The following is a 17416-nucleotide window of genomic DNA, read 5'->3' as shown; positions in this document are numbered from 1 at the left end:
CATGTCGTCTTTTCCTGTGATCTAAGCGAGGTTCTCGTCTATGCCAAGTCGCCAGTGACTCAACCTCGCCCCCTAAAACACATTAAAACTAAAGCGTAGGTTTTTAGTTTTCACTGGTTTAGATTTCCAGCTCCTGAGAATTAAAAATGCAAAAAAAAGTGCAATGAATGTTTCTCCAATTCAAGCACACACGGGTGGAAAGTGAAGTACCTGAAAGTGTGGATAAAGGAGGTCACTTCAAGGATTCTCCCAAAACAAGTCCGTAATATGGTATTCTGCCAGCCATTCCCTCCTAATGCAGAGGGCGATGCTCTGCTCTGGGAGAGTACCCAAATGTAAAACTTCGTCTCGTCATATAAAATTAGGTAAGAAAACAGCATTTGAAAGCCCAAAACCCTTCCCCGTTTCCTCTTTTAAATGAGCAATGGGATGGCATTGGTTCTAGAATAATGGCACTCCCACGTGTAATTTACGTTTAACTTCTTTCGCACCGTACGTAGCCAACCGTACTCACAAACATATTTTAATGGGCGTGCCCGCACCTGCATTCAAAGTAATGGCGTCCATTTTCGCCTGGATATTGTACGGTGTTGGTTGCGGTGAGGTAACGTGAAGACGCGTCACAGGTGGGCCACCGCGAGAAGGCTAACGGACGACAAAAGTAGCAAACACCCGGAGCCTGCGCTCCTTCAAAGGTGAAATAGCAAAACGACACTAACTTTCTCCTGTAGTCATCCTCTCGTCGTGGCTAGCAGACCTCCACATTGTTATTTGTCTATACAGCACCTTGTGACCTCCGGGTGAAATACCCTTTAACAAGTGTTGATTATTATTATTATTATGTGATGTTACCATGTGTAACTTTGCTCAATCTGGAAATTTGCAAGACTTTTTGTTCAAATTTGGAAAACTTGAACCAGGACACCGGCACACATGGCATACTCTCCTTCAAATGACATCGCGAGATCCTTAATGGCCGCTCTGAAGCAGACGGCGCGTGCCTGCGGATAATATGCTCGCAGTATTAACCAGGGCAGCCTCCGTGCTCGTGCCGTGAACCTCTGCAACGAGGGGTGAACGCACTACCACTCGACCATACCCCGAATCGTTAAACAGTTTGTTTTAAAGTCTCCTTCGATACGAGCAAAGTTCGATTCCGTCATTAAAAATCCAACGTGTGCTGAAATTGTGTCTTGCTAGGTGTGTAATGGTTAACCAACCCAGCGACTCGAATTATTGCAAATTCAGGGTCATAATTGAATGAAACGTCGATTTATTAAATTGGATTGCGGTGAATGTAGTGCCCTCTCCCTGCTGCATGAGTCTGAAGCCAATTCAGACAACATACATGATGGGACGGTGGTCTGACTTCTCATACAATGTAACAGGAGGTTAAGCATCAAGGTGAATTAATCCATGCATCAATACACCACTAATACCAGCCCATGCCACATGGCTAAGGAGACTAATGCAATCGTTGTCGCTCATTCGATACAGAACTCTCATCTCATCCAATAAGAATACTCATCTCGTAGGATACAGAACCCGTGTCTTGTACAATGCAGAATTATCGTCGGTAAACAAAGAGTAGCTAAGGTTATATTTAGGCCGATAGTGAAACAAATTGTCGTGATGAGATGGGGAAAAAAAGTGAAATAATACAATGGTGAAAACGATGCAAAAACATTCAATCTTGACTCGTAATCGCGACGAACCCTCTCCTCTAAAGCCGTCAATCTGTGCCCAGGGTACAAGAAGCAAATAAAAAGCTTGGAAAGAAAGCCAACAGCATTTTCACCGAGTGTTGTGGTAGCACACGCGAGTCGGGTTGGCGGATCGCACAGAGATGGAGCCCCAGCTTAGAGGGCAGCGAATCGCCTTCGGTAAACCAGCAGCACGGCAAGTAGGTTTGTAGGGTTTGGAGCATTTTTCTCAATTCCCCGTCATGTGCGAGTTTTCTCTCGGGTACTCTGGTTTCCCCCTTCTTTAAATGATGATTTTTTTTTCCCAATGAAACATTTCCCAAACATTCCAACGCAGGACCCTCCGAAAACAGGCTGTTGAGGCTCGCTGAAACTGTCCCGGGTAAACAAAGAATTAACTATATAAATTATTAGGCTTTTGCCGCACAAAGAAACAATACTATACTTGGAGCTGCCGTTACGAGCGAAAGAATGAACACGCAGCGCGGGTCGGATCACTGGCCCCGATAAAGGCCACTTCTGCGTCATTGCACCAAACTGCCCAAGGCAGTGGAACGAGGCGGCCCGTATAATAAAAGCCACCGCGATAATTTACATATTGCCTTACATCACAGGCCCTGTCTGCCAATATTGAATTGCGGTTACTTTGTGCTTTGCTCGCTGTCAAAGCCTCAATCGCAGTTGAAGAAGAGGGTTGGGGGGGGGCGATGAAGCCCCCACAACACCACCACCACCACAGTGCATCCATCGGTCATTGTAGTTGGGTGCGGCGCAAAACTGTGTTGGAGAGAGTGTTGGGATTTTTTGTGTAAATTTTTACGAGTTGGCTGTTTTGCCAGAGCAAAACACACGCATGCGCACTCGTCACACTTGTTTGACCAAGTGCGCGCGTGTGTGTGTGTGTGCGCCGTTAGCCTGAGTTTATTCTAATGAAATAATAGCTGCTTCTAGAGGGCTCGTAGTGGATTGCAATGTGGCTTTGGTACTCTTAGGGTTTTTTTCGGTAAAGTCACGTAGGTAAAAAATAAATAAATAAAAATAACTCTATTAAATCACGACGTTTCGGAGGCAATACAAGTCTCCGTCTTCAGGTGGCTTTGGCTCAGGCATGGTTTATTGTTCATTTACTGCAGTTGCTAACCAAAGTTGTACCCCGTTGCCTGAATATCCCAGTTGCAATTTTGAAGCGTCATATTTATTTTCTCCCCATTTCTATTCCAGTTGTGGTAATAGGCGTTCTCAAGGTGAGCAGGACTACGTGTGTAGTCTCCCTTCGAAAGTGCCTCATCCACACGGGTTGGTGGGCCACCTCGTGTGCCTAACAGCCACGTTGACGTGTAAATCCTCAGAGCAGGAATAAGCAAGGATCGAAATATAAACCGGTGAGTTTTTTTTTTATGCAGCCGTTGGAGACCAGGCTCAGACCCATCTTGCTACAATTAAGAACCCGGTTTAGTAGTGGGTGGCTGGAACGCAGATTTAAACGCAGAGGCTCGGCAATGTTGGCTTGGCGCTCTCACAGCGAATTGGCACCTTAATCCACCTGCTCATGTGCACGTACAATTACTTTAGGAATGTATTTGTGTACCCGGGAAAACCACACTGATTTTTTTATAATAATTTAAGGAGGGTTCAACTTGGAGATAATTTTGGCCAACTCGGTTCTTTTGGTGCAGGAAAGGGGAACGTGTGCGGTGAGTGTCTCACGGTGAGTGTCTCTTGGTGGGAAGCGGTAGAGTAAGTGGTTGTTGGCACACTGCGCGACAAACCTGGCAGTGAGTCACATCTGAATTAGTTCTGAGCCTGCCTGAGTGGTCGACTCGACCTTAAAAAAACGAGTAACTGGTGTGATGTGTTTAACATCATCACTGTGGAGACAAAGGCAACCTGGGCGTGGTGTTGGCCACCCATCCCCCCTCTGCGCTGTGCCCGGCCTTCTTCGATAGGTGTGGTATGGCGAGTGTCGCGATGAGTGTTTGTGGTCTTGGCTCGACTTACTATGACGCTTATGCCTTCCCGTTCCAGCGGACTCTTGTCGTAAGTCACTTCACAGACGCGCACCACGGTCGTCACGCTGTACTGCTTCAGTTCCTGCACAGGAGTCGCACAAAAACGATGCCGTTGGTTTGAGTGAAATCATAAACGACAACTCATCGCGACGATTGTCATCGATTCTTACGCCGTAACTACGTGCAACAGTTTGTACGTGACCGAGCTTGACGGTTTCTAAATTTCGATTTAAAGCTTTCGTGACTGCAGGGATTAATCTTCTTGGTTCTTTCGGTAAAGTCACGTAGAAGGGAAATAATAAAATAATAAAAATTAAATTATATAATAAACTAATATAATAAAATAATGAAATAAAATACAATAATATAATAATCATAATACGGTTTCTAATCGCGCAAATGAACTGTTTGCGGATTGTATGCTCGTGTCATCTGTTGGGCCCGTGGAGTGTGACTTTACAAAATGAGATGGAACAAATTAGAATATTCTCGAAATGATTCGTGACCCTGAACTTTTACAATTCTCCGAGTGATGCAAGATGGAGGGGGTTTGGCTGGGGAGAAAATCCATTACGCGACTGGTAATTCCCGTACATTACCCAGTTTCCCGCTCTCCTGTAATCCAGTGTTTTAGGCGGCAGGGTCTGTGGACACCACGGATTGCCGTGCGCTGTTGGACTCGCCGTGGGGTTACAAGACGGCCTGGTGATGGTGCTAGAGCGAAAATGGGTTTGACCCCTCTGTGTGGGCCATTTGGGGTGTTATCCCCTTTTTAAATCCTTTATATTAAGTTCGCTTGCTTGCTTGCTTAGGACCGTGCAAATCTTTCGGTCGTTTTTTAACCCACTTCCCGTGATCCAATCGAGCTGACATTTTGCACACAGACTCGTTGTGCGTGACAATTAATTTTCATGAAAAAAAATTCCAAAATTTTACACTGTTTAGGGAAAACAAATTTAAATATTTAATTACCAATTGCTTAATTGTGGCAGACAATCATCTGACCCATAGGTGGCAGCCATCTCAAGCCAGAGGACGAGAGGACTGTAGCCGCCCCGATGCCACGCATATAAAGGATTTATAGTGAAAAACTTTGTTTTTACGGGTTTACTTGTTTTATTTATCAGCTTCGGTTTTCTGCAGCTACTCTGGTTGCCTCCTACTTGCAGCACGGTCTGTAAAGGGCAATGGACAGAACGTCACATGCGCAGAACTCTCCATTAGAAAATAGTATGGAGGCTCTGTGGTGATGTCCTCGGTAAGGGCGTGTGTGTGTGTTTTTTATTATTATATCCTGCCAGCGGGCGTTCGACATTTCACGTGGCCTCAAGGTGCACATGGCCTGGCACAAGCGTCGTGGTGACGTCACCGCCACTTAGTGGCGAATGGCGGTTGTTGTTATTATGGTCTGGTATGCTCACCTCTATGAACTTGTTGAGCGTGGTATTGTTGGGGTTGTGGGTAATGAGAAACCTCATCTCCCTGTACGTGACCTCCACCGGTGCTGGTCGATTCATTCTTGCCATTGTCTTCTTCTTTTTATTATTATGTCAATAAATCAAATGATATTTTATAAACTCAGTGTATGGTATCTTCGTAATGAATATATAATGTGCTTCACTCCGATTGAAATTGCAACTTCAGAAACCTGTTCGCGTAGACTTCAAGACGTCACTTTCAGTGCCCGCAACATTTTCAAGTTCACATTTACGTAATCGGCGTGGTGTCTCGATCGGTCTCGGCTTGATTTGAACTTTCCCTTGCCCCCCACCTCCACCCCACCCGTAGCCTCCAAAGAGCAGCTGCTTCGCTTCGACCTAGCCGGCGATCCTGGCCGTGCTCACATTGCGCAACCACCCTCCCCTTCTCCTGGCGCAGCTCCGCACCTCCGAGCCGAATTCACCCACAGCGCCGCGAAAGTACGGAACGGCGCCCTTTCCGTTTCCGTTTCGTCCACGAAGAAGCGTAGGGTGTCGGGGCCCGTCACTTTGCAACCATTCTCCGGTCGCCCGGGCAAACAAAGCGGCGCTCGTTCCCGCCGGCTTTGCTCGTTCGCTCGAGTTGCCGATACATTGAAGGCGAGCGATCTGCGCTCGAGGTTGTCAACGGCGATGAAGAGCGGCGAGCGCCTAAATGACGAGCTCTTCCATTTTACTTGCGGGCCGTTTTTTGTTTCTCTGGCCGCCCCCTCCGACTGCGGCGGTGGCAGGCGCGTGAGCGGGACGTGGCGGGGGAAGGAGGGTGGGGAAGGCGCGTTCTGTGGGGGCTCGTAGGGGGGGGGGGGGGGCTCAGGTGTGTTGCGCCTGGCAGAGGTCGCCTCGTCCGGACCGCGTGGCCATGCACGCGCAGCCGTCGACGGTAGCACAGGCGCCACTCCTCTGCTCCTGCCACGAGTGGACAAATTGCAAAGCGAAGATGAATGATTAGCGGTCGAAACGTAGCGGTATTTGGATGATGCTATGCCACATGACGCCAGTGCTTGGAGTGAAACCAAACCGTGTGTGCTGGCACTTTTCCTAGGACTCGAGTCCTGTCCCCTGTACTGCGACGTTTTCGCAGAGCGGCGTGCGGCGGTGAACGTGGGCTTTGAGGTTGATTTTGAATAACTTTCGTACCCTCACTACTACGTTTCCATTTCGACCAATGGAAATAATAACCAGACTATCATTGTTTAATATGTTGCCGTTTCGTAATGGCGATGTTGCCCTCGTGGGCACCAAAGCACTGTTGTATAATTTACAAAAAAACTACACTTTGCTTGCTAGACGCATACTAGACTTATTCCATTTACCCGAAAGATTGCTTGTGCAAAATGCCTTGCATTGTGTTGGAAAGCCCGCAAATCTCAAGCGAAATGGGCTGCGAGGTGGCCAAGGATATGGCAGTTCTGGACTTTCACTGGGTTCTCCGGTCTTCTTGCACATGAGGCCAACCGATCATTCATGGAATTAGCCAAATATCCCCATACAGCACCCTCATGAACAACTATCCTTAAGAGTACAGCTTGGTTTTTTATGGGTAATTGATATTTTTTCATAGGTGAAAGCTATTAGTCAGCACACAAAAAATACAAATATTACCCCCTCCCCCCTCCGTATAGCCTTAACAGACAGTAGGGGCAAGTGCTGCTAGCGAGCGCTTCATGCAGGCCGGCACTGCACACGAGGGGGTGGGTGGCCAACGCCACGCATCTTAGTCTCCCGAGCGGCGATGTTTACACATTGCACCAGGTACTCCATTTGAGGCCGAGTCAACCTCGGTGAGGCCCAGTATCGGTTGAGATAATCGCCACTGGTGTTGGCCGCGAGCGGGAATCAAACTCGGGTCGCCGTGTTCGTAGCGCAGCGTGTAGCGCTAACCACTACGTCGCAGCCCCCCCCCCCCACACACACGCGTTGGACAAGTCCTGGGTAGAGCGAATTATTTTTGGGGCAGCTGGGGTGACCCTCTCTGTAACAACAATAGGGCCACACAAATGACTCTCGTCCATATTCTTAGGTTTTTTCGGTAAAGTCACGTAGGTAAAACATCAAAATTAATGAAAATAAAATAAAATAAAACAAAAATCACGACGTTTCGGAGACTTGTGTTGCCTCCGAAACGTCGTGATTTTTGTTTTATTTTATTTTATTTTCATTAATTTCGATGTTTTACCTACGTGACTTTACCGAAAAAACCTAAGAATATGATTCCTTGCAGTCACGAACGCTTCAAATCTAGACTCTCGTCCAGGCATCAATCACGCGCCAGTTTCGCTGTTGACAATGGATCCGTTACAGGAGGCGGCGGCGAGCGCGCACGCGCCCTCCGCGTCTGCACGCGCCACTGGTTCCCATTAAGCCTTCGCTGAGTCACACCCTTAATGATTAGACGTGGGGGGGGCAGAGGCTCGGATGATTCACAGAGGGGGGGGGGGGGGAGACGGAGGAACATGAATTGCAAGTGGCTCTGAAGTTTAGCATGCGTCCCAAATACATTCTCTCTCTTCGAGAGCGAGCAAATACTGTGTGCGGTGCCTTTTTTACAAGTTGAAATTATTATTAATATTGCTAATAAAGCTGACCTTTTTTGTTTTTGTTTTCAGAACGATCTGGGTCGAAGCGTTGTAGCCAGGACCTTAAGATTTCCCCCAGACCTTTATACAAACTGCCCTTCAAGGCAGTACAGGAAACCCAACACCTGAACTGTCATCTAATTGCTGAGCCTCGTGGTAATGGCCGTGCCTTGCCAAATGCATCATTTTATTTTTGGCTCTTGCGGTCACTGTGTTTTTCTGTTCCGTCTCGTTCCTCCCCCAGTCTCCATCGCCTCACTCTTAAACCGTTCAAAGCATTTGTTCAGCAAATGTCATGCAAGGCCTTGCAACTGGGTGCAAGGTGGTGTGAGGCCACTGGACGGTGTGTGACCTCCCGTGATTACACGCGGCATTCAAAGCAAAACCACAAAGCCCTCCTTTTCGATGGTGCGATATGCAGTGCATTGTGTCTAGAAGGACCAGTGTTCGTCACATTTTTTTAAGAGGCTCCATCGGAGACCGGTCCGTATATCAATCATCTAAGGACCCAATCAAAAACCGAACTGTCAATGTTTTGTCTAAAGACCTCCCCATTTAGATGAGACAATGTGGTGTCCAAAGCCTTAAAACAACACCATCTTGATGGCAACAGGTACAAACACCTGAAGAACAATCCTCCAGCAATTGTGTTAATGACGCAGCTGCAAATGCATACTTTTCAGAAAAAAATACATAAAAGCGAGAATCATCGCTTTAAAAAAATACGAGAAACAATGTTTGCTGCTCCTTGAGAGAAAATTAAACCACCTCTTTATGAAATGTAACGTCTAAACATCCCAGTGCTTTTCCTGGAAGCACACGTCACGCGAACGTTGTTATTTACAGTTCTTCACAAACGGCCATGCCGCGTGAGGTGTAGAGTGCGCAATGTGTCTTGCATGTCATGTGCGAGTGGAGCTCCGTGACAGCGGTCACGTTAGTGTATTTTCGTGGTTTTGTTTACTGCAACGCTTTTGAAGTTGCCGCGTGTTGTACGCAAAGCGCCGAACGAATGCAAATCCTCATGTCATGCCGAAGTTTCGATTTAAAGCTTTTGTGACTGCAGGGATTCATCTTATTGGTTCTTTCGGTAAAGTCACGTAGAAGGGAAATAGTAAAATAATAAAAATGAAACATAATAAAATAAAAAATAAAATAATATTTTTTATTATGTTATATTTTTATTCTTTCCCTTCTACGTGACTTTACCGAAAGAACCAAGAAGGGTCATGCCGAAGCTTTAGGACGCCACTGGAGCTATGCACTTTTACATCTCGCTTGGAAACTCGTTTCTTTGGAACTGCTTGTTGTGTTTAGTTTGTTATTTCCCCGCACCCCCACCCCCGATTAGCACGGTTTAGCAACGTGCGGTGTGAAAGACGTTCTACGTTGCTAAACTCAAACGGCTTTGCTAAGCCGGTCGAGGTGGGGGGGGGCATGACAATGGCTTAGAATTTAGAGCAGTGACTGGATCTCGTTTGTGTCAAGATGGATTGTGCTGGGATGGTCAGGGAGTCAAGTGACCGAGGATGTGGACTACTTAACTGTGGTGAACTGGCGTTTGCATTGGAAGAATATCTGGAGCGACAATTTCCTGCATTTAGCACAGTCACGCTCGGTGTTTATTTTAAGACTGGCCGTGTGTCTACAAAGTAAGAATAGAATGACTGGGGATGAAGAATATACGATGTGTACAATCACTACGAAATAATTATCCCCAGTGAGTTTGCGCCATGCATGACAACAGAATAACAATAACTTAATGCAATGACACAATTATTTATGTAATATGTACAAACTGGCAAAACAATGCGGACTTGTATGTACGGTAAACTTCTTTCGCACCGTACGTAGCCAACCGTGCCGACCGACATCTGTGGGGAGGCCTTCATCCAGCAGTGGATTGACACAGTACTCCGTATACATAAAAAAAGGTCAACTGATTTCCCACTCAAATGAGCATCAAGGCGGTGCTTATCTCCTGTGTTAAAGCCTTGATTCGGTGGCATACATTCCACATTCCTATGGGCAGGGGTGACTATCTGCAAGGGTGACTGTCACCGTTGCCTTCCCTACAAAAAACACGATCCTCGGTTTTATTGACGCTGGAGGGATGATGGAACCGCCTGGCTGGAAAAATACTTTCATAAAAAAAAATTAATCCAGCATGTTGGAGCGATGGTCGGCACATTTTGTCTCGCAATCGAAAGGTTCACAAGTTCACATCCCGGTCGGGGTTCAGCTCGGCCCAGCATCGTCAACCCATTACACACCGCATGTTGATAAATGGTTAAATTATATAAAACAATATTGAGATAAGAATGTTGCGATTTAACACGAGGCGACTATCAAACTAACTTCGGATAACTCGTCGCGCAAAACTATTTCAGCAACGTCAATTGCACAGCTGCAGTAAAATCCTGCGTTCCTTGTTACGTAAATGAACTATAAGTTTCCGTTAGATAAACTTTGAATAATTTTGTGGGAAGTCAACAAAAGCGGTTCCCTCTAATGGCGACTCTGATCCCCGCCATAGCAACGTGGAATTGTTCACCACTGCTCTCTGGGGTTTTCCAATGAACGCGAGCACCGATTTATTTTTAGATACGCATGCATGTTTTCATATATATAGTAGACGCGTAGCACTCCGACATATACAAGTCAAGACAGGTGAAAGTTTGGTGGTGGTGGGGGGGGGAATCAAAGTTACGGACAATCTCCACCGTTAAACAGGACACACCTTTTTAAAAAAAAGAGCTCCCTGCGTGACGCTTGGCGGCAATGACGAGCGGGCTCGCGTTGGCAGCTTTAGTGTTGGCTCAGGTTGGAGTTGGTGGTGGCTCAGGTTGAAGTTGGTGGTGGCACCCCTCCGGTGTGCACGCTGTGAGATTTAAACGCACGCGCCGAATGATCGAGCCACTCCGCACCCCCCTCTTCTTTATACGCGTGGGGAGGAAGGGCGAACCGGTGTGGGAGGTGATGTGGTGGTGGGGAGGGGGGTCTCTCCCGGTCTCCCTCCTCTCGTGCAGGAGCTATCTTTACCCCCTTCTCGAGTTGTGTGTGTGTGTGCACGCAGGAAATGGCTCTCCGGCCAAATGGCATGCTCGGATGCCTTTCCCGCATGGCTGTACGCCATCCCGGCCTGCTCCCAAACATTTCCGCCTTTTGTTTTGATTTGCAAGTGACGCGAACTCCTCGGTACTGTGGTGTGTGGGGGGGGGGGAGCTTCTGCTCCCACCCTCCATCCCATCTCGACCCCCGGGGCCGCAACCCCTGGCAGATTTTAATTTTAATTTTCGAATGTGTGTGTGTGGAAAGGTGCGGGGACCCAACAGCAAGAGCACCTGTTCTCGTGATTTTTTTGAAACTGTGCGGTTGTATTGTTTTGTTGTAGCAAGAACTTTTTTTTGTCCCCGCTACGATGTATGTTGTCGAGTCTCGAGCCAAGCCTCTCTCTCTCCATTGTGGTGTATCGGCAGCCGCATTACGTGGTCTCGCATCATGGAGAGGAATGGCATCGTGTTGTGATGTGACCATTATGGCGTGGTGTGGCACGTGTTCGCACCGGGATTATTTTTGGGGCCAGGCCTCTCCTGTGGATACCCCAGGGGCAGTGGCTATAAAAGCCCACGGGACACGCGGGGTAATTCTTGACACTTGGACAAGCAGCCCCCGTAGTAGTTGTCAGTGGTGTAGCCAGGGGACATCGTCGATTCGTTGAAACGTTCACTGTTCCTGTGGGGTTGTTTTCTCAGATTTAATTTAATGATTGCTCGATTTAACTTATTTTTTAGTTTGAGTCGTGCAGATGATCTGGCCAGATATGCGAGGGTGAAACCCCTCGACACAGGATGCAGATAAACACATTAATCCGACCATGTTAAGATCGGTACGTGGCCTAACCCAACAATCTATTTTGGATCCGATTACAGTTTTGGCTACACACATCTACGTTAACTTTCACAAATGCTGTTTTGTATTCTGGATATTGCCCGTTTATTGCACCTGTTAAGTATAGCCTTCGTCAAAATGTTGCAAGTTGGTGTATGTTCTTTACATGCATTTACCATATTTCCCTGCACATAACCCGCGGGGTATACCACTTTTTGCAAACAAAACAAGACCCTGCGGGGAGAGAGAGGTGGGGGGCGAGGCAATGGCGTTACCGTAGTGCCGCTATTATCTGCGCAGTGCGCAATCTACCAGTGCTAAAACTGTACTTATCTACCAGTTGTGTGTTCTAGATTTGAAGCTTTTGTGACTGCAAGGATTCATACTCTTAGGTTTTTTCGGTAAAGTCACGTAGGAAAAAGTAAAAAATAAATAATAAAAATAATGGAAATAATCATGTTAATTATTATTAATAGTTATGTGTTACTTATTTATTGGATATTTACTTTTGTTACTTTACTGTTTGAAGTTCACTCGTTTCCGGTTAGTTTGTTTTCTTTGTGCACGTTATGATTTGAATGTTAACAATTGATAGTGGACTGTATTACAAATGTAAACTTCGTATTAATATGATGGAGTTAAGCTGCGGTAACGACGTTAAATATATGAATGCATGCGGGGTATATGGAGGTGCGGGCTATCTGAAATTTTTTTACACAACGCAAATTTTTGCGGGGTATATGTGTATGCGGGAAAATACGGTAATAGTGCATACGTGTGTACAAGTTTATAAAAATGTAAAGTAATCCTATAAATTCTAGATTTGAAGCTTTCGTGACTGCAAGGATTCATCCTCTTAGTTTTTTCGGTAAAGTCACGTAGGTGAAATATGAAATTAAAATTAATAAAAGAAATAATAATAAATTATTTTATTTATATTATTACTTTTATTAATTTTAATTAAATTTTTTACTTACGTGACTTTACCGAAAAAACTAAGAGTATGAATCCTATAAATGTTGAATGTATGCTTTACTGCATTCTTCACACATTGCAGACGATGCTTCTGGCAATGGCATTTGTCAGAACGTGAAATGGCCGGGTTCACATCCTCACGAGGCGCTGTGGGTTTCCTCCACCCTTTGTCCTGGGGATGTTTCAACGCTTTTGCTCATCATCGGATGAAAAGGAGCGTCTGCCAACACGCGACCGGGGATAAAACAAAAACCCCCCAAAAAATCGGAAAAACAAAATCGCGCCAATAAAAAGAGACGGACGGCACCTGGGCAGCACCTTCGCTTGTTGCCAGTTCAGCTTCCGAGGGTTCGGGGTTGCTGGAGTGGGATGGGGGGGGTATCAACTCTTCGCATGCGTTCGTGTAAACGTTATTCCAAAAGAGTAATCTCATTCAGTCTAATATTGGGATTGGTAACACGCCTGATAAGAGTCGTATCGAAAAGGTGAAAAAATGTCGCTACAAAGTTAAGTGCCGAGCAGTGGTCTCCACTTAGTTACTCGCTTTCACTGAATTAGATTTTTCAAGAATGTTGCTTGTGTTTTTTTAACGTCTAAAGATTGTGGTGTTGAACGGCTGGCTGCCCTTAGACCTCCTTAGCAATGTCATGTCAATCTCAAGGGTCAATGCTGGTTAAGTCAACGATTCAAAATTGGTGCCGTGTTCAAATGAGCATTGAGATGGTGCTCATCTCCTGTTAAGAGCCCTCAGTCCGTGGTTTCAATTCCACATTCCTATGGTGGGGGTGAGTATATCCATAGTACAGCCAATGTTTACTTCCTCACAAAGTGGTATTTAACCCCCCCCCCCCCAATCAAGATCTGAATTCGTGACCTAGTTGCGAGCCGCTCGCTCAAGCACCGAGCCACCTGGCCAGAGAGGAGATTATTGAGGATAACAAATTAAATAGCCACGTAATGCTGCACGGAGGGCTTTACGATCCGCATTGGTCGGATGGCATTAATGAAGGAGTTGTGCACGGGGCAAATGGAAAGAGCAGTCGTCTGACGTAGACTGCAGCGAGTGACCTTGTTGAAACGCGACACTATTCTAAAACTAAACAATGTTTCATTTCATTTCACCAGGTAACACCCACTGAGTGTGTGATATAGCTTTTTTTTCAGAAGCGACCTGGCCACAAATTATAGCCCAATGAAGTGGCTTGTGTGGGATTTTTTAGCAGCCAAATTCAGTATACTCGAAACGCACGTTTCTAACATGTGGAGGGAAAACCGGAGGACCAGGAGAAAAATCCACGCGACCACGGGGAGAACATGCAAACTCCAAATATACAAGTTTAAAGTCGGAATCGAACCCCACCACCACCTTTATACCAGGCGCTTTAGTATCTCACCACCAATCTCATAGAATCTTCCCTGCCGGGAGAGAACCCTTTTGTATTTACTTAGCTGGGTTCACATCGAGATGGAAAGGTCGAAACGCATCACCCTTGGTGGTTGGGCCTCATTATTGTTAATGCAGACGTTGGCACGTTATTGCCAAAATACGACGAAAAGGAACATTGGCCAACACGTGGCTTACACCCGGTCTTGATTCTCAAACCACTCGATTCACAGCACACGTTGCACTACAGTTGCCAGAAAAAAAAATTGCTTTCCTTAGCTCTGGAAACATGTGGAGGTCACTTGGAGCCAGTTCTTACGAGTGTGGGGTTTTCCTCAGATATTTTTGGATTTCATCAAATTTTTAACCATATTTCACAATGCCTGCTCAGTGCGGGTTGATGGTAAAGGGTGTGTGGCCCAGGACCGGTTCGAGGAGCACTCGCGACAATGATGTGTGCTGGCAGGGTCGTCCTTGAACAGACCTTTGGGTTTCACTTGGGAAATAAACTTCTGATTCTGTTAGCCGTGGCTGGGAATGGACCTCGGGTTGCCGGGTTCATTGCGCAGTGTGCTTATCACCGTGCCTCCACTCCACCATTAAGTTAATCTTTTGGTCTTAAATTTGCAGAGAATACAATATGCACTTTGAACTGCATATCTTTTTTTTAAATTATGGTACCACTCGCTTCTGTCAGGTCATATTTTTTTCAATTGCACCTAAGCTGAAACGCAAGCCGTTTTCATCCAATTGCGTGTACTGTGTATGCAAGCCATTGTACTGTGCATGCAAGCCATTGCGCGCTCACTACGCCCGTTTTAAACGGCGAATGAGATTTTTATTTTCACAGCGCGGCAATCGATCCGCACGGCGCTACTCAACCGGCGCTGTTGTTTCTGGACAATAAAAGCTGTCACGCTGGGGGGGTCCCCACCCCCCACCGCCTGTACCAGACCCCACCACCCCTAATTCTTCAGACGATGGCCACTCCTGCTACTGTTGGCTGTTCAGGAATTTTACGGAGCCCGACTGGGCGTGGAAGGTGACATTTTCGTTTCCGAACACCCGGGCGGTATCTAATCGGCTCATGAAGTCATTTGGCAAGACGCCCTCCTAACGTTTTGTTTGGCCCTGCCTTTTCTTGGAAGATAAGTACATTGTTTCAGCCTGACCCACACTCACGCATGCAAAACAAAAGTTAAGGTCGTGGGGAAAAAGAGGTCGTTATGGCTGATACCGCTGGTGCCACCTACATCTAAGCACCACTTCCTTCTTCTGCTCGACTTCTCAGCTGTTGCACAGTCCGGCGTCTGACCTCCCAGAGGTCAGCTCTATACTGTATCCTACAGTATCTGGCCATCTGCCGATGGGGTCACTGAGCTCTCGGTGCCATTCCAATGTCTGTCACAGTAACCCACGTTGACCTCCGTCCTGCCCGTCCAGAGCCGCACATGAGCTGCGAAACCCACCGTGCTTTTTTTTGCTTATGCATACAACAAAAAAACCGATGCATTGCTGTATTTGCGCCGTCTCTTTTAGAATGTAATTGTTAGACATAATCACAGTACGCGGAGAACGTTTGCTGCACGTCTCCCGAGCTCGTGTGGCGAAGGATCTCGGGTCCTGTGATCTTCGGGCTCGTGAGAGGATGTGCATCTGTACCGCGAAACCGTAGTGTCTTGTGAGGGTTTTTTCTATTCGAAAAAAAACCGTTCTTCAAAGGATACAATAATTTAAAAACAAATTTTTCTATCGGCTTCCTTGGGTCTAGGACCAAGGTTTTGTACGATGTATTAATCGGTTCAACGGTTTGTAATCTAACGTAGCATTGCCACATTGCATGTGATAAATATTAGAATGATGCGGTTTCAGTCCCACGCCCCATGACCATAATATTCAGCTTTTTCGTCTTACCGAATGTTAACATTTTAAAGAAACGTGAGCAATGGAATAAATACGTTACGACCTGGAGTACGCGATATTAACATAATTTTTTTATCCACTAATTTTTTTTAAACATGCAAGCGTTTTGCGGCCGCTTGGAATCTACGTGCGGATTTCTGGGTTATCGAGCATTTTCTCTCGAGACTTCAACTCGTGTGAAATTGCCCGCGGTTAGTCGTGCTTCAGAGAGAGAGAGAAACAAATGCTCAACACGTGACCCAATCCGGGCAACAGCAACTGCATTCACGTTAATAGGCATTCTTATATCGACCACTATCCATTGTGCATAACATTAACATCATCACAAACAATGCTCTTAAAATAGTCGGTTGATTTTATTGACCACCATTCACTTTCATAGAGATCTCTGTTAGCAATTCACATTCATGGAGAATCGACTCAAGTCACTGCTATTCTCCACTTTAGAGACGTATGGATTCAAGCAACCCACCTTCACTCCTTATACATACGTTTTATTGCAGTCATCTTAATTAACTATCAGTCAAAAATAAGCTACTCGCTTTCACGAACAATTAAACTCCATTGCATTGTCACGATTGCAATTACCCGAACCAAAACTTTCGAGGTAATCAATAGTAGTCAACAGCATTCGTGTTAGCAGATGTCTGACATCTCAACAGGTCCGTCAACAAAATCGAGCTCCGTAAAAGTGAATGCAGCCTTGTTAGGAGTTCCATGCAATCTCAACAGGTCCATTAACGGAAATACATCTCGACGGGAGCGAACAGCGGGTCGTGTTTTTATCAGGTGTCTAACGGTGGATAGCGGAAGATGCCTGGTCGATGCGGTGGATTTGGCGACACGCGCGAACCGCGTCCGTTCGCGGACGTTGGGCCGCAGCTCGAACTCACGGCGGCGTGTGGGCAGCACGGCTCGCGGTGTCCTCTTGCGATCGCGAGCGAATCCATTCCAGTACTGGGGGCCGGAGTGGCCGCGCGGCTGGCTACATGTGATCCCGAGCGACGCATTCCGATTGACCACTTTGAGTGACAAGCGCAAGCCGGGGTTGGGTTGGGGGGGGTTTGGACGCCAGGATAATTCCGTTTTTGAGGTGTGTGCGTGGTCATGGCTCATTGGCCGGGGTGGAGCGGTGGTTGGGGTGGTGGGACGCCCTGGGAGAGAATTGAGGCCACACCGGGGACCCCCCCCTCCCGTGCTGTGTTGTGTAAAGATCAAGAGCTGTGGGTGTGCGGTCGTGGTGTTTACACCCCGAGTGTGTGTGCACCAATTAATTTAAAGTTGCAAACGCGTGACTTGGTGAAGGTGTACCGAGTTTAAACAACAACAAAAAATCGGTCACGTGTGTGTGAAACTATCTACGTGTGTCCGTCCAGTTTGTGTAGCTGTCTGTCGGTAATCCGTGTCTGTCGGTCTCTTTACTCTTTGGTAGTTGGAAATAAAATCGAACAAATCACGACGTTTCGATCGCAACACA

General features: G+C 46.5%; 1 protein-coding gene across 2 annotated transcripts in view; it reads right to left on the bottom strand.

Annotated features, from left to right (window-relative positions):
- Window positions 1-16917, bottom strand: part of PTP4A1 (protein tyrosine phosphatase 4A1) — a 42528-nt gene extending 25611 nt beyond the window's left edge. The window contains exons 1-3 of one of the 2 annotated variants that reach the window (XM_078611699.1): window positions 16833-16917; window positions 5134-6096; window positions 3702-3794 (exon numbers count right to left, since the gene is read on the bottom strand). In XM_078611699.1, the coding sequence (XP_078467825.1) occupies window positions 3702-3794; window positions 5134-5238 (198 nt within the window). In that variant the 5' untranslated portion in view covers window positions 5239-6096; window positions 16833-16917. Of the gene's footprint in view, window positions 1-3701; window positions 3795-5133; window positions 6097-10506; window positions 10665-16832 lie in introns of those variants that run through there. The other variant, XM_078611710.1, reaches the window with a different exon arrangement.
- Window positions 16918-17416: the final 499 nt, after the last annotated feature.

The sequence above is a fragment of the Lampetra planeri genome, chromosome 2, assembly GCF_965212315.1.
Source record: "Lampetra planeri chromosome 2, kcLamPlan1.2.h2, whole genome shotgun sequence".
Lineage (NCBI taxonomy): Eukaryota > Metazoa > Chordata > Hyperoartia > Petromyzontiformes > Petromyzontidae > Lampetra > Lampetra planeri.
The sequence above is the reverse complement of the archived record's forward strand: the minus strand, read 5'-3'. Positions and strand labels throughout refer to the sequence as shown.